Source organism: Hemiscyllium ocellatum, chromosome 5, assembly GCF_020745735.1.
Source record: "Hemiscyllium ocellatum isolate sHemOce1 chromosome 5, sHemOce1.pat.X.cur, whole genome shotgun sequence".
Lineage (NCBI taxonomy): Eukaryota > Metazoa > Chordata > Chondrichthyes > Orectolobiformes > Hemiscylliidae > Hemiscyllium > Hemiscyllium ocellatum.
Window position 1 is genome coordinate 15,488,240 of NC_083405.1, and position 27,536 is coordinate 15,515,775.

The 27,536-nt window shown below is 42.8% G+C and overlaps 1 protein-coding gene across 1 annotated transcript in view; it reads left to right on the forward strand.

Annotated features, from left to right (window-relative positions):
* The window catches only part of LOC132815920 (E3 ubiquitin-protein ligase MARCHF11-like), a 116,336-nt gene that overhangs the window by 19,022 nt on the left and 69,778 nt on the right, over positions 1-27,536 (forward strand). Inside the window, exon 2 of the mRNA XM_060825294.1 lies at positions 17,189-17,344. Coding sequence (XP_060681277.1) covers positions 17,189-17,344 — 156 coding nt within the window. The remainder of the gene's footprint in view (positions 1-17,188; positions 17,345-27,536) is intronic.

Consider the following 27,536-nt stretch of genomic DNA (forward strand, 5'->3'; position numbering starts at 1 on the left):
GCAAGCATTGAGAAGAGTGCACCCTCTGGAAAATGCACCTACAGCTGGTTTGGAATAGTTAACTTACTTATCAACATCCAAATCAAAATAACTGCCTGGTTAAATTTATTGTTCACTGATGACACCAGCAGAGTCGGTCGAACGTCAGATGGCGACGAAACAGACTACAGGTAGACTACGTTGAAGATGTGGAAAAATGATACACTGAGAACAACCTAGCTGTCAATGCTGGCAAAACCAAGAAACTCATTATTGACCTTTGGTGGGATGTTACACATGGCCCCCCCACATACATACACACACACACACACACACACGCGCGCACACACACACACACACACACACACACACACTAACAGCACAGAGGTGGAACAAGTGGAGAGTGTCAAGTTCCTGGAAGTGGTCATCCACAACAAGCTTTCTTGTACTCTTCATGTGGATGCACTGGTTAAAAAGGCCCTGCAACGTCTCTTCTTCCTCAGGCAGCTGAGGAAATTTGGCATGACGGTGAATACCCTTGCCAACTTTTATCGGTGCACCTTCGAGAGCATTCTGTCTGGATGTATCACTACCTGGTATGGCAACTATACCATTTAAGATCGGAGATGGTTACAGAGAGTGGTGAACTCGGAGTGGACAATCACAAAGGCCAACCTCCCATCTATAGAATCCATCTACCAGGCCCGCTGTCAAGGAAAGGCCGCCAGCATTCTCAAAGATCCATCCCACCCTGGCAATGTTTTTCCATAACCTCTACCATCAGCGAGAAGGTACAGATGCTTAAAACACGCACCAGCTGGTTTCAAAACAGTTTCTACCCTACTGTTTTTAGAATACTGAATGGACTCTCAAACTGTTAACATTCGCCTGTACCTCCTGTTTTTGTTTTTGCTGCTGTTTACATATTATTTACTTATCTGTGCTACTTTACTCTGTGATCTGCCTGTATTGCTCACAAGACAAAACTTTTCACTGTGCCTTGGTACACATGACAATAAGTTCAATTCAATTCCCCTCCCATAGTAGCATTTTGCAGAAACCATTCCCTCTGTCACTCCTTAACACTTTCTCAAGTCCCTGATGGCTCCCATCCATACAATTGCAGAATGTATAAGACTTGCCCATTCATCTCTTCCCTTCCTTACTATGCATGGGCTCAAGCACACTTTACATTGGAAGTAGTGGTTTACTTGTATTTCTTTCAATTTAGACTACTTATTTGCTACTCACAGTGTGGTCCCCTTTACATTATGTTATGAAGGTGTCGGTGTGTACTGTACCTTTAAGAGAGAAAGGAAGCTAGCAAGGACAGACTGAAAACACGGTGTCCTGAACAATTTAAAAATGTAATACTTGGTTGAAACATATAGCTGGAGTTGCATTACCATGGAACAAAAACAAATTCAAATTCAGTCAATCAAGTTAAATTATGCCCCAGATAACAAAATCAAAATCAAATTTGAATTTAGTGTTTTAATGACATCAAACAATGAAATGATCCGATGTTTTGGGGTATAAAACCGGACATTTCGACCAGTCAGGAGGAGAACTGCCAAGGACACTAACAAGTATTGACTGTTAGCTGAAGAGCTCTTTGAAAGGTACCTGTTCATAAGAAATTTGTACAGCAGGACACTGAAGCTGACCTAGAGAAAAATCTACAGAGGAAACTCTACAAAGGAGAATTGACAATGCTGACTGGTTTTGAAATGTGATTATATTTTTAAAATCTTAATTTTCTTTTATTGGATCAGTATTGTAGAGTGGGACATAAGTAATAGGTTTAAGATAAAGGAGTTGTAAATAGTTGTTTAATGTTCTCTTGTTAATTTTTATGGTAAACTGTGAAATTAGATTAGATTACTTACAGTGTGGAAACAGGCCCTTCAGCCCAACAAGTCCACACCGACCCACCACTCACCCCACACTACAGGCAATTTAGTGTGGCCAATTCACCTGGCCTGTGGGAGGAAACCGGAGCACACCCACGCAGACACGGGGAGAATGTGCAAACTCCACACAGTCAGTTGGCTGAGTCGGGAATCGAACCCAGGTCTCTGGCACTGTGAGGCAGCAGTGCTAACCACTGTGAAACCGTGCTGCTCACTAAATCTGGGATAGTTGTTTGCCTCTTGAAATCTGATAGATTGTGGTGTGAGATGAGCTCCTCCATGTGTCGGGTTTAAATTACCAGAGGGGTTTACCTTGTGTCATAACAATTGGCAAGATCAAATAGAAATGAGGTGACCACTTAGTAGAACACCTCCGTTCGGTTTGTAAGAAAGACTCTTACCTTCCACCTTAACTTGCTTATCATATCAACACACCAATTTGCTTCCTTGGTGTATGCAGTGTTCCAGTGAACCCCAGTGTAGGTTGGGTGATCAGTACCTCATTTTCTGTATAGGTATTTCACAGCCTTTGGGACTCAACATTAAGTTCAACAATGTCTGACCATGAAGACACTCTACTATGTCTTGTTTGCATGGGTTTACTTAGCAAAGCAAACAAATTTTCAACTTTATGCAGCTATCATTAACACCTATTTTGCATTGTGGTGTTACTCCTTTACTGTCATTAACATTCCCTTTGTCTTTTGCAATGGGTACCCTTCTACTCACTCCTCCTTCCCCTTTACACATGACATGCACAGTGTAATTCTCCAGCCCTCTGCAGTTCTGAAGGAGAGTCATGAGATTTGAAACACTAATTCTGTTTCTCTCTCCAAAGATGCTGCCAGACCTACTGAGTTTCATAAGCACTTTTTACATATAGACCTCAGTTCCATCACTTTAGCCACGGATGCACAGTGTCAAGACAGGGACGAGAGACTTTAATCTCACTCCAGGTGCATCACCCTTTCAGTAGACACAAGGAGGAAAAGATGTGAAACCTCACAGCCTTAAAAAAAAGTAGAACATTTGAACGTTGCAACATTCAAGACTATGGGCTAAGTGCTGGGAAGTGGGATTAGTGTAGATAGGTTGGTGTAGATGCAAGAGGCTGAAGGGCCTCTTCTGTGCTGTATTACTCAATGACTGTTGATAACGCTGTGTGATATACTTGAGAAGCTTCTACTCAGGACAGTCCAGAAGTTCCCATACCTCTACCACCCCCATGCCTGTGCTCCCAAAGCCTGTAGCAAAACAAATCAAGAGCAGGAGGCTCAGCCAACCTGGACCCTTAGACTCAAAGGCACCAGGGCCAACCACCCAAGTTTTCCATATCTCCACTGCAAGCCACAATGGTGTGATGGTTGGGCCTGAACGGATGGTAAAACTTTGTAAATAACCTATCAATTTTGTTTATATATTTTCAATTGCACTGCTAAAATGTCTGTAGAATAATTTTAGCTGTTGAACCTGGTTAAGCTAACTCTATGCAAGAGATGTAAAGATTTGCAATTGCAAAGCATTGCTCATTTCTCACAAGCAATTGACTCCTTGACTGGAGGTAGTCTCAGATGTTACAATCCTTGGGAAAAGCCCTTTAGGGTCCTGATCACCACTCCTCCTCCCCTCCTTGTTCTTGATCACACTTCCTGAGTGGCTACAGTCCACTCGTCCTGAAAGTGTAGGTGCATGTGTGATTTAAAGCAGCCCATAGAGCTCATGCGCTAGTGTCAGCAAATGCAGTCTTTCAATTAACACCCACCTTATGAATGAAAGCATAGGATCAGTGATTATTTCATACATCTTTTCAGGAATGAACGATTAGTATGCACGATGGATGCAGACTACCATTCAGTCTGGGAGATTTCCAATTGACAGCTCACATTTTCAGGTTCACTCAGAACACAGTGGTCTGCTGAGAAGAGCAGGACAAAACATTGCCTCTTGCAGGTTCAATACCGTCTTAGATCATGGTAAAACTTTTCACCATATACTGAAACACTAAAGGGTCAGCAATGATGGAAGGAGATTCCGAAAGATTTCTGTCAACTTGATGGTTATAATGAGGAACCTTACCACACAATGCTCGGCTATCATGTTCTGGTGTATGCCTCAAGCGATATCTAATCTCAGCAGTGTGCAATGACAGTGCATTAACTGCAACCTCTCCCCAATGTCACATTTTGCAGGTTATTTGTAGATATTTTGAAGTATGATCAGTCGAAGATAACAATATAGGTATTCAGCAACAGGACAGTAACAGGATCCTCAAAAATAACAACATCCACTTGCACTAAATAGGGCCTGCTTGCCTGATTAGCAACTGAATTGCAAATAAAATCCAAACCCAACTTATTCATCTTGGAAACGGATTTTGATAGGGGTTGTTTTAGCCTCTCAGGCTCTGCAATGCAATGCTGACCCACTGCCTCATCTTCTGCTTCAGAGGATTTCTGTCAATTTGCCATTTTATTTGAGTTCAGGACCCCTCCTCCCCCCCCACCACACACACACACACACACACACACACACACACTCCCACTTAATGGAGGGACATGACTCCCTCCAGTCATGTAGAGTGCAGAGGGAAGGGCACTGCTTGTCACAAGCCACTCGGGTGTTTCCTTTCTTCCTGGTGGTGAAAACTGAATATAGATTCGTGCATCCTGTGTCTCTCACTGTGTCTCACAACTGCGCACACACAACATGGATGCTGCAGAAAACATAAGCACTACCGCAGTTAGGCGGTAGTGTGGGGGGAAAAACATATATAAGCCGGAGATTAGTGTTAGGGGTTCTATTCACTCTGAGAACTGGCTCTGAGGGAGCTGGACCAGTGTGTAAAAAAAAATTTAAAAAGAGTGCAGCGTGCCACATTTTGTAGGACTTCTTTTCAGGGCCATACTTCAAAACTGTCAAGGCAGACCAGGCATCAAAATCTGATCTTCATAAGGCTATATAATCTGTTTGATTGTGGAGCTGATCAAAGCCGTGAGCAGTGTTGTATCTTTGTTCTGCATCAGTATGGAAGCTTGTTAAAGGTCTGTCGGGGGTCCCACTTGTCTCCCAGCAGTGATCTCTGTATGAATCAAGAACTTTGAAAGGGAATAGGAGCCTGTGAGCTCTCTGGTGTGTCAGTCATCGCACTCACATGAATTCTAACATAGACCTCTGAATTTGGCATCAGTGGTCACATATAATTTAAACATTGGTGGAGTGGAAACCATTTCTGTTCACCAATTCTACAGGTTGGTGATAGGCACTCTCAAAACAACACGGGTACAGTTTCTAGCACCCTGCGCCTGGGGAAGCCAACAATGGTGGTGAATCCCAATGGCCAGTAATCGCAGGATGTTGATTTATCATGACAGGAAAGGCTATGAAGAGGTGTGCTCTGGATAAGTTGGCACCCTGTAATATCCCGGATGCATTAATAGGTTGGGGATTTGGAGATACCATACGGTCCCCAACTGTAACTTAAAACAAGCCACTGGCCTAAAACCTCAGGGCAGCTGTGACCATGAGGGCCACAAGGATGAGATTGTCAGTCAGTCCTGCAAAGCATCAGCCCTCATCCAGCAAACTGCACAGTTCAGTGATGATTTGGTGGCGCATCCTCAATTATGGCTTGCAGAATTTTTCACAGTTGTAAAAATAGTGACAGTGAGGCCTGTAGATGCAGGATGCCATCATTTGTTCCCACCTTTTGAGTGGCATTTTCACATACTGCTCTCTATGCAGGCTGTGTGATTTTGGTGCCCTTTTTCAAAGCATTGGGAGCAGTCCAGGGACAGTTCAGTGGGATTATTCCTGGTATAAAGAGATGATCTTTAGCAAAGGCTAAGTAGGTTGTAATGGTCCACCCATTGGAATTTAGGAGGGTGAGGAATGATATTGAGACATTTAAAAAAATTCCTTAAAGGGCTTGATAGGGTAAATGCTGAGAGAATATTTCCCTTCATGGGGACCAGATGGCAGGGTCTCATAAAGATGGGGTGCCAATTTAAGACTGAAATGAAGAAGAAGTTCTTTTCTCAGAGGTTTGAGCGTCTTTGTGCATATTTTAAGGTTGAGATGGATCTTTGATCAGTAGGGGACTCGTGGGTTATGGGAAAAAGGCAGGAGAGTGGACTGAGGAGTTTCGGATAAACCTCCCAATCCTATTGAATGGTGGAGTGGCCTCAAGGGGGCGAGTAGCCTATTCCTGTTTCTGTTTCTTATGTCTTCGTATCACAGGCAGAGCTGCAAGACACTCACACTAATACAGAGTTAGAATCTCACCATGTCAGATCAAAAATTAGTTAAGCTGTAACTTTACAAAATGGCTGCAATCATGTGTAAAATGGGTGGAGTAAGTTCCTTATTTTCTTTAGGGATTGAGCTAAAAGCTTTGATTTTTAAGCCCTGCTATAGGCAATGACAATAACCATGCCTTCGCTGATTATGTAATGCCACCTGCCTTCAATTACACTTCATCGGCAGAAATGCAGCATAAAAGGTATGGCCTCAGGCAATCATGGTCATGATATTTTGCACAGTAATTGCCTCCTTGTCATGTAAGCTCAACAAGTGTCATGCGATCAAAGAAATTAAGAGCAAAATCTGAAAATCGCAATTTCCAAACCACACTTGATAGCAAGTTTTGAAAGACAATGCTTTGCAACTGTCAAATTCTCTCACAGAAATGAAAGTATGAAAGAACACGGATTGTGATGTGGTTAGGGAGCCTTTTCATTGGAGGGCGTGATTTCATTGCTGGTTTGCTGGTAGAAATTTAATTCAATGTAACGTGACAGCTTTGGTTGCGCAATGTACAATTGAATAAGATCACATGCCCCGAAAGAGGTAGGACATTATTTCCTTGGGAAGCTTCCATACCCCACAATGCTTCGTTGTGATGGATATAAGGGTTCAGGAGTTCCTTTAATAAAATTGCAGTGTCTTTCTGACATTCCCCACAGATTATTTGTTCACAAAATTCATGGAAAACATGGAGTGCCTGTGGCCTTGGTGCTACCCCGAAAACAAGATGGAAAGGGATAGAAACGATCTCAGCAGCATGTTGTATAATTGCAGGAAGATTTCCCTATTTTTTTTTTCAAACCCCTTGAAATAAGGGCCAACTTCCTGATTACGTATTGCACCTGTGTACTAGCTTTCTGCGTTTTGTACGTAGGTATCCCCAAGTGTTGCAGCTTTCTGCAGTTTTTCTCCATTTAAATAATACTGTCCTTTTGTTGTCCCGTCCAAAATGTACAACTTCACCTTTCCCACTCTGTTTGCCAACTTTTTGCCAACTGACTTAACCTATCAATATCCCCTGATAAGCTGTTTGTATCCCGCACCTGTTTCCATGCTGTATGACTCTATGATTATGACTATGGCTCTCTCAACTTTTTCTATTTATCTTTGAGTCATTTTCATCCTCCAGTACATTTGTTTTCATCCTCCAGGTTGTTAATAGAAGTTAGAAGCATTGCGGCGTTAGCACTGATCCCTAAAGAAGCTCACTGGTTATAGGTGACCAACTTGCAAAAGAACCCCTTATCTTCACTTGCTGTTTCTTGTCCATCGTGCCAATGTATTACCTCCAACACCATGGGTCCTTATCTCATAACTTAACCTTTTGTGAGGTAACTTGACCAATGCCTTCTGGAAATCCAAATACAACACACCTACTGGTCCCCCTCGAGCCACTCTGGTTGAGACTTCCTTGAAAAACTCTGACAAATTATTCAGACACAAATTCCCTTTCGTGAAGCCAGCTGACTCTGCCTGATTGGCTTATGATTTTACAGATGCTTCCTTAATAATTGGTTGCAATAATTTTCTAACAGTAGATGATTATATTCCCTACAGTGTGGAAACAAGCCCTTCGGCCCAACCAGTCCACACCAACTCTCCGAAGAGCAATCCACCCAGACCCATTTCCCCTCTGACTAATGCACCTAACACTACAGGCAAGTTAGCGTGGCTAATTCACCTGACCTGCACATCTTTGTGACTGTGGGAGGAAACCAGAGCACCCAGAGGAAACCCACGCAGACACAGGGAGAATGTGCAAACTCCACACAGGCAGTCACCCAAGGCTGGGATCGAACCTGGGACCATGGTGCTATGAGGCTGCAGTGCTAACCACTGAGCCACCGTGCTGTCCCTTTGTGGGTGGCATGGTAGCACAGTGGTTAGCACTGCTGCCTCACAGCGCCAGAGACACGGGTTCAATTCCTGCCTCAGGCGACTAACTGTGTGGAGTTTGCACATTCTCCCCTGTCTGCATGGGTTTCCTCCGGGTGCTGTGGTTTCTTCCCACAGTCCAAAATTGTGCAGATTAGGTGAATTGGCCATGCTAAACTGCCCGTAGTGTTAGATGTAGGGGAATGGGTCTGGGTGGGTACACTTCGGTGGGTCGGTGTGGACTTGTTGGGCCGAAGGGCCTGTTTCCACACTGTAAGTAATCTAAGTAAAAATCTAAGATGTTAGGCTAATCAGCCTATAGTGACATGCTCCTTGCCTCCTTCTTTTTGAATAAGGAGCCACATTGGCAGTTTTCTAATTCTCTAGTATTTCTCTAGAATCCAAAGGATGTTTGAAAAATTACAACCAATCCATCCACTATCTCTATATGGGATCCTAGGAAGCTATCAGGGCGAGGGGACTTATCTGTGTTTAGCCCCATTAGTTTGTCTAATATTATTTCTCCAGTGATGATGGTACTAATTCATCTCTTTAATTTCTAAACATTACTGGGATGTTCTTAGTGTCAGCCACCATAAAGACTGATACAAAACATCTCTTTAACTCTTCTGCCATTTCCTTGCTCCTCATAACCATCTCCCCAGATTCATTTTCTAAGGGTTGACGTTCACTTTGACCTCTCTCTTTACTTTTTATATATTTAAATAAACTGTTTTTGTCAGTTTTTATATTCCTCGATAATTTGCCCTCATGGTTTATTTTCTCTCTCTTTTTTTGTAAAGTCATCCTTGGCTGGGTTCCAAATTTTTTCCAGCCTTCAGGGCTATCGCTGATCCATGATTTGCCTCGTTTTCTTCACATTCCCTTTTCAAAAGGACAAAACAGTAAAGCTGGCAAATAAGAAATACTGTCAGACTTGTCATATACTTCAAAATAGAGGCCTGGTCCAGTCATTTCCAAGTATTGCTGTGTTTTATTTTACTGGTTTTCCCTTGCGTATTGCGGCTCCAGGGACACTGCTTTCCTCCATTTCAGCTGAGTTCACTTTTCTTAATTATTTTACACCCAAGCTCTGTATGACTTCAGACATTCTCATGCCCTTGTTACCATATACCATCCCAGATAGAGGTCAAAATTGCTGTGAGCTATTCGAACCCTTCCCCTCTTCCAGAGCTTCCAGTCAGAGTGCAGAAGAGATTTACACGAATAGTTCCAGGGATGGTTCGAACACAGGATGCATTTAGAATACTGCATTCAATTCTGGTCTCCCTGCTGTAGGAAAGATGTTGTTGCACTTGAAAAGATTCAGAAGAGATTTAAAAGCATGTTGCTGTGATTGGAGGGTTTGAGCTATAGGCAGTCTAGGCTGGGGCTTTTTTCCATGGAGCATAGGAAGCTGCAGGGTGACCTTAAGAGGTGCATAAAATCATGAGGGGCAATGATAAAGTAACTAGCCAAGGTCTTTTTCCCAGGGTGCGGGAGTCCAAAACTAGGGGGCAGGGGTTTAAGATGAGAGGGGAAAGATTTTAAAAAGGACCTAAGTGGCAACCTTTTCATCCAGAGTGTGATGCATGTATGGAGGAAGCTGCCAGAGACTGGTAGAGACTGGTACAACTACAGCATTTAAAAGGAATCTGGATGGTTACGTGAATAAGAAAGGTTTAGAGGTATGGGCTAAATGCTGGCAAATAGACAGGGTCATGATTGTCAAGGGGGGTCATAGGTTATAGGGAGAAAGCAAGAGAATAGGGTTGAGAAATGTATCAGCCATGATTTGAATGTCGGAGCAGGTTTGATGGGCCAAATGGCCTAATTTCTCCTCCTCTGTCATATGGTCTAAATACTGCACTTGGTGACACCAAAACCCATACATCTCTTGTAAATATATGTGTAAGTATTTACAAATACCAATAATATTTTAATATAGCATTAAGTTGAACCATAGAATAAATTATAAAACAAAAGAGAACTTTTATTTTCATTTACACAAATCACTTTAATATTATATGCATGTGTATGTGCATGCGTAGTTGGAAATAATCAGTATTTTAGTTTTAAAAAAGTAATATGTATTTTAATAAACTAGTGTATTCTGATAATATTATTTTGTAGTGATCATACAAATAAAGTGTGAAACAAAGTAAAACTTTTCAAATTGAATGATCTGCATATTGTCCACATACGTGCGGGACAGTAAATAGATTCTTATTGAAATTGAAGCATGTGAGGGAGGAGAATGGTATTAGGATATTCATTCAGACAGCCGGTACAGATAGGATCAGCAAAATGGCCTCCTACTATGCCATAACACTTCTGTGACTGAGTTTTCACCTTATCTGCAGTTGACCCCTAACACAGTGACCATTCCTTCATTCCTCCATTTTAATGAAGCCCAATCTTAGACTAGAGTTTCTAGGATTCCATGAACCTAACCTTGACCACTACTGACTAAACCCCTTGACTGACAGTTGCACACCCACCCTGACTGACTTGTTAGGACATCCTTGACTAAGCATAGCTCGCCCCTCAGAGTGATCGCTTCATAACACGTCCACTAACCTGGCTGTAATCCCTGGACTACGTTTACATGACCTTGTGGATTGACCATGGCCCATACTGTGAGGGGATGGTTTCCAGATGTCTTACTGTCAATGGCCAATGCCTTGGCCTAGAATAGGTCAAGCCCCTTGACTGACTGTGGAGTACCCTTTATCCCATTAAAGGATGTTCCTCTTTGGCTACCACATATTGCCATTTGCTTGACATACATGCAGTGTGCCTGTTATATATCCTGCTAGCACATGCTGTAGCTGTGACATTGACACTGATGAAGGGCTTTTGCCCGAAACGTTGATTTTCCTGCCCCTCAGATGCTGTCTAATCTGCTGTGCTTCTCCAGCACCACTCTGATCTAAGCATTGCAATACAATGTACAGTATAATGACCAGTCCTATCTACCTGACTGATAGGTTGACTGTTCTGTGCTCCTCACCGTCACAAACTAACTCCCTCTCTCTGTGCTATAAAAACTATACAAACCACAAGAGGACCGCAGTTTGTAACTTAATGCTAATATCAGTGTGTGGTAAAGTAATGTGAAGCATAAAGAGATTGGCAGATTCCAAGCAAGTCCTTATAGAGAGCATGAAGAAAGCAAGGTAAGGTCTAGAAGATGCATGTTGCCCACCCAAGTTTAAAAGCATTCTGTAGATGCATAATATGTGTGGCTATCCCTTTGCACAAAGCAACCTAACAGAAGCATGCAAGTTGTAGGGGGCCATCAGCTCCGAAGCACTGAAGGTCTGAAGTGGTTTAGTTGGTCTGAGAACCCAATGATGGTATATGAGGTGGTTTGCTGATGCACACAAGCATGGATGAAGGATTGAGGAAGACGGTGGCCATGGAATATGCAGAGATAATGTGCAGAAGATATAGTTGCACAATGTCCAGGACAAGCATGTGGTGTGCACAGCTTCCAGATACCACCTCTGTTTTACCCGTTGGGTATTTATGCTGCCTAGTTTTTTGTGGAAGGAAAGGCATTTTGGAGGTGAGATGTAATAGGGTAAATTGGGGCTTTAATGATATACATGGAAACAACATAGTTGCTACTTAAGACTGAGTTTCTGAAGTCGGCATAGAAGGCTTCAGAAAAATCAGGAAGAATTTTGTCAATGGTGAGAAATTGATTTTCATACATATGATTAGATTAGATTAGATTAGACTTACAGTGTGGAAACAGGCCCTTCGGCCCAACAAGTCCACACCGACCCGCCGAAGCGAAACCCACCCATACCCCTACATTACCCCTTACCTAACACTACGGGCAATTTAGCATGGCCAATTCACCTGACCCGCACATCTTTGGACTGTGGGAGGAAACCGGAGCACCCGGAGGAAACCCACGCAGACACGGGGAGAACGTGCAAACTCCACACAGTCAGTCGCCTGAGTCGGGAATTGAACCCGGGTCTTCAGGCGCTGTGAGGCAGCAGTGCTAACCACTGTGCCACCGTGCTCACCAATACTTGTGCCACAATGAGGAGGAAAAGATTCTGCTCTAATTGCTGAAATACTAATTCTCTGCACCTATCTGGGAAGTATTTTACAATTTATATGATTCCAAGAAAGAGAATTGAAATTTTTATTTTGTGCTGTGGCTCTGTAATCCAGTTTCTAGAGGGCTAGAATTAGAACCCCTACAGTGTGGAAACAGGCCATTTGGCCCAACAAGTCCACACCGACCCTCCGAAGAGTAACCCACCCTGACCCATTTCCCCTAGCCTATTACTCAAAATTACCACTGACTAATGCATCCAACCTGCACATTCGTGAACATTCTGGGCAGTTTAGCAAGGCCAATTCACCTAACCTGCACATCTTTAAATTGAGGGAGGAAACCAGAGCACCCAAAAGAAACCCACGCAGACAATATGCAAGCTCTACACATTCAGTCGCCTGAGGCTGGAATCAAACCCAGGTCTCTTGCGCTGTGAGGCAGCAGTATTAACCACTGTGCCACCCTTTGGTTAGGCAGATGGATAGGGATTTGGATGAATTGTGTGAACATAGAAAACTGGAGACTAATACTCTTGAGTTTAATGAGTTGTTGACAGAGGAGATGAAGCTTTGCTTTTAGCTCCCTGTTATCAGTCACTAACCAGATGCGGCTAATTGTATTTCTAAATAGGAAATAAAAATGAGTAACACATAATTGTTGAACATGCAATCTCAACGCCAATTAACGTAACATATGAATATGCAAAAGCTATTTTTAAATCAACTTGTTTTTGAGTTTTTTAAAAATCTCAAAGCTTTTTGCAGGCGATGAGATCTTGAGATGCACTGGGTAGTATCCCAGCTTCTATGCTAAAAACTCTGGTTACAAATCCACTTCTGTTATTTGACGAGTGCAGAAGGTGCATTCATGATGTGGCCAAATCTTTTTTATCTTTCCAATATGCCTATGCTTATGGCAGGCACAAAGAATGGGAGAGTCTCCTGGCCAGTGCATAAGACGTCGAATAAAGGTAGGCCTTCAGCCCATCATGTTGACCACCATTTAGTGAGATTAACACTGATCTGATGGTGGTGAGATAATTAACTCCACTTTCTTGCCATTTACCCATAACTTTTGATCCGTGGTACTTTTGAGATAGCAGGGGATGTAATTGGTTTGCACTGTGCTCTGATAGAGGACAGTGTCCCCGCCCCCTCCCGGTCAGTGAATGGGCAGAGGCAGGAGGTTTGAGCCGGTGGGATGTTAGCCTCACTCCCACCCCCAGGCTCGGGCCTGGCCTCTCTGCCCTGGAAGCTACTGTCTGACAGTTACGGAAGGCCTCAGCCTCGGGCCCGGGCCGGTGGGTATTGAGGCGGGAGGCGAGCGGCCGGCCCCCGCTGGAGCTGGGCCTGGAGTGGATGCAGGGCACGGTGCAGGAGGTCAGGCCCGAGAATCAATCATTTTTCTTGTGGGCAGCACAGTGGCACTGCTGCCTCACAGCACCAGAGACCTGGGTTCAATTTCCGCCTCAGGCGACTGTCTGTGTGGAGTTTGCATGTTCTCCCCGTGTCTGTGTGGGTTTCCTCCGGATGCTCCGGTTTCCTCCCACAGTCCAAAGATGTGCGGGTCAGGTGAATTGGCCATGCTAAATTGCCCCTAGTGTTAGGTAAGGGGTAAATGTAGGGGTATGGGTGGGTTGTGCTTCGGCGTGTCATGTGGACTTGTTGGGCCGAAGGGCCTGTTTCCGCACTGTAAGTAATCTAATCTAACCTTTTGTAATGCACCTCCAGGGCAGGTGGGGTTTGCACCCACACCACCTAGCCCAGAGGTTAAGACACTATCACTTCACCAGAGGACCTTTGGGGGCGTACATATATATATATATATGTCTTTTAAATAAATGCAAAGTTCTGCAGATATTGATGATCTTAAAAACAAACAGAACTGTTAGAGAAACTCAAAAGTCTGTCAGCAACTTTGGAGAGAGAAACAGAGTTTATGTTTTAAGTTCAATTTGACCACTCTTTGGACTGCTTTGTTGATACAATGTTATGACACAGGACAAAGTACATGAGCGTTCCTTATTACTTGTGGCTTCTTTAATTTCTTGGTTACTAAGGACGAGTAGATGTTTCTTAAATAAAAGTGTACATACCAAGTACATCATTCCACATTGTGTGAATTTTCGACGAATAACCCATGTACCTAAAACTATCGCTAAGGGTTAGTCAGCAATTTATATTGGACAAAAATAGTCTATCGCTGCTACATTAACCTGGAGAGTGAATGATACTGACATTGTTTAGTGAAATGGAAATGTTTCTTTCAGACCAGCATCCATCAATGTGATGTACAGGGAAATTACGGTAGAGAAATACAAAGATTTCTTCTTCTGGTTGTCCCTGAAAAGAAGGAGAATGCTTTCCATACAGCACAACCAGCAACAAGAACGTGCATGTGGAGTTCTTTCAATATTGGAAGACTGCAGCTACCCCACGACGGACCAGGAGACTCATCCACTCCTTGTGTTTGCCATAGGCAGAGGCATATTGGAAAGATTTACAGATTTGGCCACATGAATGCACCATCCATGCTCATTATACCATAGAACTGGACTTATACCCAGAATTTATAGCTTAGAAGCCGACATACTACCCGCTGCATCTCAATACCTCCTCCCCTATAAAATTATTTGTGGAATTTAAAACAATAACACGTTCACTGAGCTTTAGATTTGCATAAATTCATGACAGATGATGACTGCTACTCTCACACAAACACACGTAAAAGGCATGCAACAGCTTTCTTTAATCACAAAAGCAAGTGCACATTAATATATGTGAGCTTAATAAAGTAGAATAATGAGCCCAGATGACCCAGAAAAAATGGGCAAAATACCAAGGAAGGTATTAAGCATTCAATAACAATGTAACATGCTGTGGAAAAAAAAATGGGTTGCAGTTTTGAAAATATGGTCAAAGAATTTCAAAGCGCATGTGTCACTGAGACAGTGAGCTTGATTTAATTGGCATAAGTGCTTCTAAGGATAATGATAGCAAGGCTGAACATTTGAAAATGACAACAAGCAAAATTCAGCAAGACATTTTATTTAAACATATCACAATTCATTGAGGAATATGGCAATTCCTCCATTTTTGAGCAATATTTTCTGAGACATGGTTAAGATTTAAGACTCAAATAAAAACAAAACATTGCAGATTCTGGCAAGATGAAATAAAACTGCAAGTGCTGGAGAAGCTCTGCAGGTCTGGTGAGATAAAAAGAAAACAGTTAGGAATGACTGGGACTTGAAATGTTACCATTGTTTATCTGTCCACAGAAGCCATAAGACTTGTAGGGTTTCTGCAAGGCTTCCTGCTTTTATTTGAATTGTAAGACTGTCTGAGTTTGTAGAATGAATTTTCCTTGGAGTAACTGGCTTGCATCTTTTATGTCAATGGTTTTGTTGGTACAATGAATATTTCAGAATCAGTCACAATCATACAGCATGGAAACAGGCTTTTTGGCCCGATTAGTCCATGATGATTATGTTCCCAAACTAACGTGGTCCCACCTGCTGCTAACCTTTCGTGAACATGTACTTATCCAAATGTCTTTTAAATATTGTAATTGTACCTGCATCCATCACTTCCTCTGGCAGTTCATTCCATACATTAACTATTCTTATATAAAAATGTTGGCCCTCATGTCCTTTTCAATTCCTTCTCCTCACATCTTAAAAATCTGCCTCTTAGGTTTGAACTTCGAAAAAGACCTTACCTATGTCCCTCATGATTTTAAAAACCTCTATAAAGTCACCTCTCAACCTCCAACGCTTGAGTGGAAAAAGTCTCAGCCTATCCAGCCTATTTTTAAGGACACAGTATACTCAGGAATCGTTGAAATTTATCACTGATGCTAATTGATAATGTTTCAGAATATCTTTATGATTTTGCCAGGAAGCTATCTAACATATATGATTTGGAGATGTCGGTGATGGACTGGGGTGTGCAAAGTTAAAAATCACACAACACTATAACCTGGTGTTGTGTGATTTTTAACCATCTAACATATAAGCATTGTTATGTTGCTGTGACTGATCTTTAATATACATGATAAATAATATGTAACCAAAAAACTATGCAAGCATATGAAAGAGAATAACAGTAGGCTATTCAGCCTCTCAAGCCCAACGTGCCATTCAATAAAATCATGGCTAATCTGCTTACAACCTCAAATTTGCAATCTTGCCTAATCCTGATTGATCTCCTTACTTCAGAAGAAACTATCGATTTCTGCATTAAAATATTCAAGGACTCTGCTTCCACCATCTTTTCAGGAAGGAAGTTCCAAAAACTCACTACTCTCTGAAAATTGTTTTTTGTCTAATTTCTGTTTTAAATTGGTGACCTCTGATAGTTAACCAGTGACTTGTAGTTCCAGGTTCTTCAAGAAGAGGAAACATTCTCTTCACATCAAAACACCTTACATGTTTCACTCAATTATTTCTATGTTTCAGACAATGCTAGTCAAACACTATTTGACAGAGGAGGTGGTAGTAACTGTCCTCTTTATTTTTCTGCCTTGTTATCTCATACAAGACCAATAGCTGATAGCTTCCCTTGCTGTGTACTTGAGGTCAGGGAAGCAGCACATAAAGGAAAACAGAAACTCGGGAATTAATGCCAAAGGTATAATCAATCAATCCTAAGGAGCTGAAGTAATAACTCAAATACCCATGTTGATCACAAGATGTGGGGAATGTATTTTCAAATGTATTCTCTTATGTGCCAAATTTTAAAAAATCCAGAAGAATAGGAATTGCATTTGCGGAAATTTATCCAAAATTGAGATCGGGGTTTTCTATTCAGTTCTGATCTTCTTACTCATCCTTTAAGAACAAGTGGAACAAGAAGACAATGAATCTGACAAAAATCTAATCAGTTTATAAAAGGCTTTAAAGTGCATCTATATTAGAAACTTTTGCAAGTTGACTTATGTCTGAGGATAGAATTTTGAACGAAGCCTATTTACATTAGCCGGCGGTTAATGTTTGTTAAATCTTTTGTATTTTGTTCTCCCTTTGTGGCTGATTAAGGGTGAATTGCTGAGTCCTTGTCGATGTGATGGTTCCGTCCGCTACTCTCACCAACCATGCCTTTTGAAGTGGATTAGTGAAAGAGGGTCGTGGAGCTGTGAGATTTGCTGTTACAGATACCATGTTGTGGCAATACGAATGAAAAGACCATGTCAGGTAAACAGTCATCTTGTGAAGAATTAGTTAATATAGGCCACTTCAATCACTGGCTGATTTATCTGTATCTCAGGAAGGTTTTTATGTTAAGTGACAATGTTAGACATTGCTTATGCTAATTAGTTCTACTTATACACCTGTACTATCCAGTGAAGTTTATTTGGAGAATTCACATGAAGGCTGTGCTTACAATGGTGGACTATCCAACGTATTGAGATTAAGTCTGCTGTTTGTGCATCAAATGGTTACACAGGCTCAAACTAAAATATTCTTATACTCTCCAGAAGGGTAAGATCTGAGCATGAGAATGTGACTGTTGAACTCAATAAAAACGTGTGTCAAATAGCAAAGTATACTCTGTTCTGATATATTGCGATAGTCCTGTTCCTGTGTGATCCCACGTTATAAGAAAATTGTGTAATGGCAGTCATCATTTAAACCAATGGGACTGGAATCTAGTTATAGCCAATATAGGTAAGAAAATATTGCATTCTACAAATAATGGTCGAAATTCTTCTATCAGATTATAGCCAGTTTGCATTGAAGAAATACAAGTTATAGCAGAGCTGACTGGATTTACCAATGTTGTATTTCTTCCTAATGTAATTATAGCTTTTTTAAAAACAACAAGTAATGACTTACATAGAGAATGAAAGAGACCATTCTGAGTTAAAACTATATTGTCTTACATTCATATTAAAGCATCTGAATAGACTCATGGAACAAATAACAAAGAACAATACAGCACAGTATCAGGCCCTTCGGCCCTCCAAACCTGCGCTGACACATTTTGCCCTTCCATACTAAAACTGTCTTCACTTAGAGGTTTTGTATCCCTATATTCTCTTCCTATTCCTGTATTCATCCAGGTGCTTTCTGAATGCTGCCATTGTGTCTGCTTCCACCACTTCTGGCAGCATGTTCCAGTCACTCACTGCCCTATGTATGATCAACTTGCCTTGTGCATCTCTTTTAAACTTCACTCTACCCTGCACCTTGAACCTGTGTACCTAATTGTATCCTACATGGGAAAAAGCCCCATACTTTCCACTCTATCCTTGCCATTCACAATCTTATAAATTTCTCTCAGGCTGCCCCCTCAACCTCCTGCATTGCAGTGAGAACAAACCTAGTCTATCCAACCTTTCTTCATAGCTAAAATTTTCCCTACTGAGCAACATCCTGGTAAATCTTTTCTGTACCCTCTCCAAAGCTTCCACATTATTCTGATAATGTGATGACCAGAATTCCATGCAATATTCCAAGTGTGGCCCAACTAAAGTTCTATAAAGCTGCAGCATAACATGCCTGTCCTTGTATCCAATGCTCTTTCCAATGAAAGCAAGAATGCCATAGGCCGTTTTAATACTCTATCTACCTGCACTGCCACCTTCAGTGACCTTTGTTTATGTATTCCTGTGATGTAGACATGACTGTCTTGGCTGACATTCATTGCTGAGTGCTAATTGCCATTGAGAAAGTGGCAGTGAACTGCCTACTTGAACCCCTGCAGTCCATTTATTGAAATATAACCACAGTACTCACATATGAACTTACAAAATAGAAGAACAGAAGCAGACCATTTGGCCCAAAAGCCTGATTTACCATTCAGTCAGAGCAAGTGCAAACTATTTGTGTTTCCAGCTACTGCTGGTAATCCCCTCACTCTTCTAAACCCCAGTGGAAATAGGTGCAGCTTGTCTAACCTAAATTCATAAGCCAACCTGTTCATTCCATGTATCAATCAAGTAAACTGTCTTTGAGCCATCTCCAATACATTTACATCCTTCCTTAGTATAGGATGAGAACAAAGCTGCACATAACATTCAAGAACTGGTCTTACCATGCCCTGTGTAACTGAAACAAAACATTGCTACTTTTATATTTAATTCAGCTCATCTTTGTTATTTATTTATGGGATGTGATCATTGCTGGCCAGGCAAGCATTTGGTTGGCCTTGATAAGGTGGTGATAAGCTACCTTCTTGAACCAATGCAATGTATGTGCTATTGATAGACCAACAAGATGGTTAAGGAGGGAGTTCCAGGATTTTGATCCAGCGATATTGAAGGAATGGCTATATATTTCCAAGTATAGATGGTGAATGGCTTGGAGGGGAACCTACAGGTGGTGATGTTTCCATATATCTGCTGCTGCTGTTGTCCTACGTGGTAGTATTTATGGATTTGGAAGAAATTGTCTAAGGAGTATCAGTGAATTTCCACAGTGCATCTTGTAGATGGTACACAATGCCATAACAGAGCATTGGTAGTGGAGGGAGTGGATGTTGTGTAAGTCAAATGAACTGTGTTGGAGCCGCACTTGTCCAGGCAAGTGGGGAATATTCCATCACATTCCAGACTTGTGCCTTGTAGATGGTGAAAATGTTCTTGGGAGTCATGAAGCAAGTTACTAGGATTTCTAAATCCTATCCTGCTGTTGTAGCCACTGCATTTATATGACCAAACCAGTTCAGTTTCTTATCAAATGGAACCCAACAGGATGGAGATGGGGAGGGATTCAGTGACTGTGATTAGATTAGATTCCCTACAGTGTGGAAACAGGCCCATCGGCCCAACCAGTCCACACCGACCCTCCAAAGAGTAACCCACCCCTACCCATTTCCCCCTGACTAATGCACCTAACACTATGGACAATTTAGCGTGGCCAATTCACCTAATCTGCACATCTTTGGACAGTGGGACGAAACCAGAGCACCCAGGGGAAATCCACGCAGACACAGGGAGAATGTGCAAACTCCACACAGACAGTCACCCGAGGCTGGAATCAAACCTGGGACCCTGGTGCTGTGAGGCAGCAGTGCTAACCACTGAGCCACTGTACCGCCCCCAAAAATCCAAAGCAGCGAAGGTATGGGTTGCCAGAATGTTGTGATCACTGGCAGTAATGGGATTGAATGTCGAGGACGATGGTTAGATTCTCTCTTGTTGGAGGTAGCTGCCTGGTGATGGTGTGTCATGAATGTTAATTGCTCCTTCCCAGCCTGAATATTGCCTAGCTCTTGTTGCATTTGTTCATGTACTGCTTCAGTATTGGAGGAGTTCCAAATGATGCTGAACATGGTGCAATCATCAGCATACATCCCCATTTCATATGCAGGAAAGACAAGTAATGAATTGATGTTCGGCTACAGGACACTAGTCAAAACGTGTAGCACTGGAAAAGCACAGCAGGTCAGGCAGCGTCTGTGGAGCAAGGAAGTCTATGTTTTGGGCAGATGCATTTCAACAGGGATGTCTAGATTCTGTCTATGTTCCTGGTGATGCCGGAAATGTCAACTCTCCTGCTCCTCGGATGCTGCCTGACCTGTTGTGCTTTTCCAGCACCATACTTTTTGAGTCTGATCTCCAGCATCTGCAATCCTCACTTTCACCTACAGGACAGTAACCTGAGGAACTAAGTGAGAGATGTCATGGAGCTGAGATGGCTGACTTCCATTTTCTTTTGTGCCAGATGTGAGTCCAAGCAGCACAGAGTTTTTATCTTGATTCCTATTGACTCCAGTTTTGCCAGGCCTTCTTGATACCACACTCATTCAAATGTTGCCTTGATGCCCAGAGCAATCACTGTCACCTCATCTTTGGAATTCAACTCTCTTGTCCATGTTTGGGGCTATGTTTGTAATGTGGAGAGGTACTGAATGGCCCTGACACAACACAGATGGGATGTCCGTGAGCAGATTATTGCTAAGCAAGTGCTGTTTGACCGTACTGTTGATGACGCCATCCAACATGTGATGATTGAGAGTAGACTGATGCAGCATTAATTAGCCAGGTTGGAATAGACCTGCTTTTTATATTCAAGAAGCATCTTCTCAATTTTTCACATCGTCAGATAAATGCTCATGGTGAAGCTGGCCTGAAACAGCTTGCAGAGGGCTATGGAAAGTTCTAGAGCACATGGCTTCAGTACTGTTGCTTGAATGTTGTCAGGGCCCGCAGTCTTTGCAGCATCAGGTGTCTCCAGCTGTTTCTCGATATTACATGGAGTGAGTTGATTTGCCCAAGGACTCACACCTGTGATGCTGGTAACCTCTAAAGGAGGCCAAGATGAATCATCACCTTGACACTTCTGGTCAACGATTGTTGCTAAAGCATCAGCTTTAACGTTTGCACTGATGTCGGGGGCTCCCCTGTCATTGGAAATGGAGATGTTTGTGGAATCACCTCCTCTAGGCACTTGTTTAGATATCCATCACCATTCATAAATGAATGTGGAACGACTGCAAAGTTCTTGGATCTCATTTCCTTTTTGTGGAATTGCTTAGCCCTTTCTGTCACGTGTGGTTTCGGCTGTTGGGCATGGACAGAGTCCTGCTTTGTAATTTCATTTGATTGACATCTTATTTTCACGCATGCTTGGTACTGCCCTCAGCATGCCCACCCGCACTTCTCATTGTAGCAAGGTTGATCCCTTGGCTTAATGGTAATGGAGGAAATGACCTGGGAGTTGCATTAGGAAAGGGACTCCCTGAGATTCTTGTGGAGAGAGGAGGAGGAGGAAAACTTCTTCAAGGCAAGCATCCTTGCAAGAGGATTCGCAGTAGGGTTAAAATCAAGGAGGTAAAAACAATGACTGCAGATGCTGGAAACCAGAGTCTAGATTAGAGTGGTGCTGGAAGAGCACAGCAGGTCAGGCAGCATCCAAGGAGCAGTGAAATCGACATTTCGGGCAAAAGCCCTTCATCAGGAATAAAGGCAGTGAGCCTGAAGCGTGGAGAGATAAGCTAGAGGAGGGTGGGGGTGGGGAGAAAGTAGCATAGAGTACAATGGGTGAGTGGGAGAGGGGATGAAGGCGATAGGTCAGGGAGGAGAGGGTGGAGTGTGGAAAGAGTGATATGCCAGGCCATGAAGCTGCAGATTGTGTTGGAGTACAATTTTGCTGTTGCTGATGGTCCTTGGTGCTCCTGATGCCCAGTCTTCAGTTCTTAGATCTGTTTAAAGTATAATCTTTTCACCACAGCGATAATTCCACACAATAGATAGAAGGTTTTCTCGATGTGAAGGTGGTTCTTTGGTCTCCACATGGACTGTGCAGTGGTCAGTCTTAGCAATACAGTCATGGACAGATGCATCTGTGACAGGTAGATTGATGAGGATGAGGTCAAGTATGTTTTTCCCTCTTTTAGTTTCTTTATCACTTGCCACATGCCAAGACTAGCAGCTATGTCCTTTCAGACTTGGTGTTGCCAAGTCACTATTGGTGGTGGTCATTGTTAAAATGTATTGATTTTTCCCTGGGTGCTCCAGTGTATTCTCCTAACTGCAACACCTTCAAGCTAACTGATCGAAGTTTTCTGCATCCCTTCTTTTTTTGAATATATTTTATACTTATCTTTTAGGCAACCCCCAGTGGTAGGGTCCCCTCCTTAATTAACTGCTATTGTATCTCTATTAATCTATCCCCTAGTCTAGTATGCCAGTCCACTTCCGCTATCTCAGCTTCCATGCCCATGTAGTTGCCCTTATTCAAGTTTGAATTACTAGACTTAGTCCCAAATTTCAGGATTCTGACATAACAACATGGAGGGAATGGTAATATATTTAAGTCAAAGTCCAAAGGAGTGCAGGTTAGGTGGATTGGTCATGGGAAATAAAGGTTACAGGGATAGGTGAGGGAGATGGGTCTGTTCGGAAGATGCGTGCGGATTTCATGGGCTCAAGGGGTTCTACAATTCTAAGTCACATTGATGTGGTTTAGAGGGGGAATTGCAGTTGGTAGTTTTTCCATCTATGTGCTCCGAGGTGGTAAAGGTTTGGATGTTGCTCTCTAAGGGGCCTTGCTAATTTGTTGCAATGCATCTTGTAGATCATACATATTGTCACTGCAGGGTGCTGACTTAAGGTGAGAATGTTGACGTTGTTAGATTGGGTACCAGTCAAGCAGGCTGCTTTGCCCTGGATACTGCTTAGTTCCTTGAGTTGCTCTCAAGCCAGGCATTTGGAGATTATTCATTACATTTCTGATTTATAACTTAGTGGACAGGATTTGGGGAGTCGGGAGGTGAGCTACTTACTGCAGAATTCCCAGATTCTGATCTGTATTTGTAATCACATTATTTATGTGGCTGTTCCAGTTGTGTTTTTGGTCAATGATACTGACCAGGACGTTCCCTCCCCAATGGTTATGCCATTGAAGGGATGATGGCTGGACTATCTCTTGTTGGAATTGGTGAATGCCGGCATGTGTAGCAAGAATTTATTTGCTGCTTATCAGCCCAAGCCTAAATATTGTCCAGATCTTGTTGCATTTAGGCACAAACTACTTTAATATCTGAGAAGTTGTAAAGGGATTGAACATGATGCAATCATCAGCGACTATTCCCATCTTTGACCTCTGTCTCATGAGCCATCCTGTCTTACAATCTCATTGATAATATCTTGAAGTGATCTCAACATTTAGGGCCACCTGCTATCCTATCTTCCCGTTTTTTTCTTGATCCTGATATTCCTGGCCTGTTATTATCCTAATGTTTTCCTGTAGGGAACTTAACTGGGTCTTCAATTCTGCTGTGTCAAGGGTGTTAACAGTCACCATCCCTAATGCATGGCATGTTCCCACTAATTCTAAGAACCCTCTCTTCCTCCTGTTTCTTTCTAATGTAAATTCACTATGACCTAAGTACTCTTCAGAGTAGATGGTCCAAGAGCTGCCAGGTCATGTTATCACACCAAGATTGCACCTATATGTCTGTCAGACTATACACCACCACTATGTTCTACATCCTGCCACTCGAGTAACTATCTCTTCGTTTCTTCTAAAACTAACCCTACTCCCCTTGTATCTCTCTCAGATTCTCTCTACTATAGCTTTGAGGTGGGTCCAGGGGCCATGACAGTGAAAGTTGGTGGGCTATCACTGTATAACATGTGTGGTCCCGGCCCATGGCCCCCATTGCATCATTCCCATCCGCCATGGGTGCATTTGGCTTGATGGAATTGTGAGCTTACACTTTAATTCATATATATCAAGGCCTTCTACTCCTTCCCCTCGTTCCTTTCAGTTGGGGAGTGGATGTTTCACCCATTGTCTTCCTGTTTCTCTCTTTCCTTCATTTTCATTCCCATTGCTGAGCCTGAGCAGTCCATCTGACTCTGTAGGAGTTGGGAGAGAATGGCAGGCGTGACAGATGTCTACTTGCTGGGGTTACTCAGCTCCTGCGATCCCCTGATCTGGATTCCAGAACCAGTCACACACTACGTTTCTCAATTCTGGGGCTATCATTCCTCCAGCACTCTGATGATAATTAGCCTGCCGCATTCCAAATGGGTTGCATTGGTCAATATGATACCAGCCACTTTTGTTGGGGCTGTTTGCATACTGTATACTGATGGACTTGCTTTATCAATCACTTCAAATGATCTTAAACATCTACGGGGTCAAGAAGGAAGTTGTTTGATGTACAGGTGTCATTACCTGTTGCCCTACCTGCAGCTCCATTGGCTTTGTCTCAGAGGTCAAGTGGGCTTTACTTTTTTTTTCCTTCCCATATTATTTGCAGCCACATCTTGAGGCATATTGTCAACCTATAAAAGGCCATTCTTACAGAGAGACCTACAATGCTCCTTATTATCATCAGGCTGTGTGGTCATCAGCCAAGTGTTCCAATGTTGCACCATTTTGACCAGCATATTCTTCAAAGGTTCATCCTTTTGACTATCCCACTGGATTGGGGCCTAGAGTATATCTTTTATCCCTCGCAGTGTCATGACATTCTGCATCGCCAGGGCCATTAAATGCATCCCTTGATTTCATTCAATACCCCCTTGTAAACCCCAATGAGTAAAAACTTCCTTCCACCTCCCCAAGGTGTTTTCCAACCCTCGGTCCCCACATACATCACTGCACCAATAAATCTGTTTCCTTTCCCTCTCTGGTATTACAAATTTCCCTTCACACTGTACCACACCAGTTTTTACATGACCTTTTTGTTCCTTCTATACCTTTGACTCCTTCCCTTTCAGTACATTTTCTCATTCTTTATCCTTTCTTTGTTCTCCTGGGGCCACCCCTTCCTCTTTCTGTGCTTCTATTTCCCCGACCTGCAGCTGCCATTCTTTCCCAGCCATTGCCCCTTGTTTGGTTTAATTGATCTGCCTTTCTCTTTCACTCTGCTGACGTAGCGATAGCTTTCACTTTTCCCATTCCATATTCTTTCCCTTTTGCCATTTCAAAGTTGTACCTCAGCAATGAGGTGGACAGTAGGAGCTTCCCATGTGCTGTCTCCTCCCAAAAGGGGTATTCTGTCAGCCTGCTTGCAGCTGTGCATTCTATCTGAATAGATAGTGGATCTTGTGAGTAATGTATCTGGTTGACTCACTGTATATGCCACTGCTGCTAACTCAGCTGCTTCAGCACTCATGGTCTTTGGTAGTTTGAGGACTATAATATCCACTTCCCATTCTTGCTAATCTTCCATTTGATCCCACAGCCTGTTTTTTATTCTCCATGCTGTACAGATGAAGAGCCATCAACAAAATTGACATCCCCTTGCTGTTCTTCTGTTTCTCTGTCTATCTCTTGCCTTGGGTACTCCCGAGTTCTCTTTACCAGTATCTCCTCATTTTTTGTTTTGCTACAAATGGTCCCTTGGGATCATTTGCTATCATGACCATGACACCCTGGTAGATTAAATTTCTTGCTAACACAGTGGTGCTCTGAACCATCTTTACCTCTTTCTCCCATGTAATAACAGCATCTATCTGGCAATTCTGTTTTGGCCCACTGTGTGATGATTGATACGTCCATCCAGCAGCATCTGGGTGGACGTCTAAATTGTCAATGGGCTCAACCTTACAAAGAAGGTAAAATGCTGTACTGCCAGTAAATGCCTTTCATGTGCCAGGTCCCCCTTGCTCTACTGGCATGAGCATGCACAAGGCATAAGCTACTGGTCTCAACTGATTATTGTGGAGTTTGTTGTAGCCACCTCCAAGGAGAATGATTCAGTTGGATTTGGGGTTTGTTGGAAAGATTACTCACCAAGCCCTGTTTCAAAGCTATTATTGCTTGCATGTACTTTGGCTTCCATTCCCAGGGAGAAAGTGAGGTCTGCAGATGCTGGAGATCAGAGCTGAAAATGTGTTGCTGGAAAAGCGCAGCAGGTCAGGCAGCATCCAAGGAGCAGGAGATTCGACGTTTCGGGCATAAGCCCTTCTTCAGGAAGAAGGGCTTATGCCCGAAACGTCGAATCTCCTGCTCCTTGGATGCTGCCTGACCTTCCATTCCCAGGGGTCATTTTTCTGAAGGTGCATCATTAGTGGTGCTGCCTTAGTGGCAAAACCATCAATATGGTCTCTAAAAGTTTGTGGGCAGCACGGTGGCACAGTGGTTAGCACTGCTGCCTCACAGCACCTGAGACCCGGGTTCAATTCCCGACTCAGGTGACTGACTGTGTGGAGTTTGCACGTTCTCCCCGTGTCTGCGTGGGTTTCCTCCGGGTGCTCCGGTTTCCTCCCACAGTCCAAAGATGTGCGGGTCAGGTGAATTGGCCATGCTAAATTGCCCATAGTGTTAGGTAAGGGGTAAATGTAGGGGTATGGGTGGGTTTCGCTTCGGCGGGTCGGTGTGGACTTGTTGGGCCGAAGGGCCTGTTTCCACACTGTAAGTCTAATCTAATCAAATACCCAATCAAGCCAGAAGTGATTGGGGGTAGCAAGTCTAGCTGCTGTTTCATTTCATTGTCTAGCTTTTTTTTTCCCCCTGGTGTTAGCACCAAACCGTAAGTAACTCACTTCCTGCCTCATTATGAGCCTTTTTTGGATTTACTTTTAACCCAGGCTTCTTTAGTAGTTGTAACAATGCATTCAGGAGCTGATAGTGCTCCTGTTTGGTTCCTGTTTACAGAAGCAAAGCGTCAACATATTATATAACGCAGTCTGGCCTAGAGAAATCCTGCAACCCATTGCTTAACTATGAATGAAACCCCAATGGCAAAGATGTCCACGTATATTGCTGTCCCTTAACCATAAAGGCAAATTTAAACTTGCACTCTTTGGTCAAAGGGATTGACCAAAATTTCTGGCAGCATAAACCACTATGCGGATTCACTCTGCTTAATAATGTTTTAAGGGTAGTAACCACTATAGATGCTGTTAGGGGTGTTATCTTATTTAGTTTTTGATAATCAGTGACTAACTCCTGCCCAGTTTCTTTACTGGCCACATGAGTG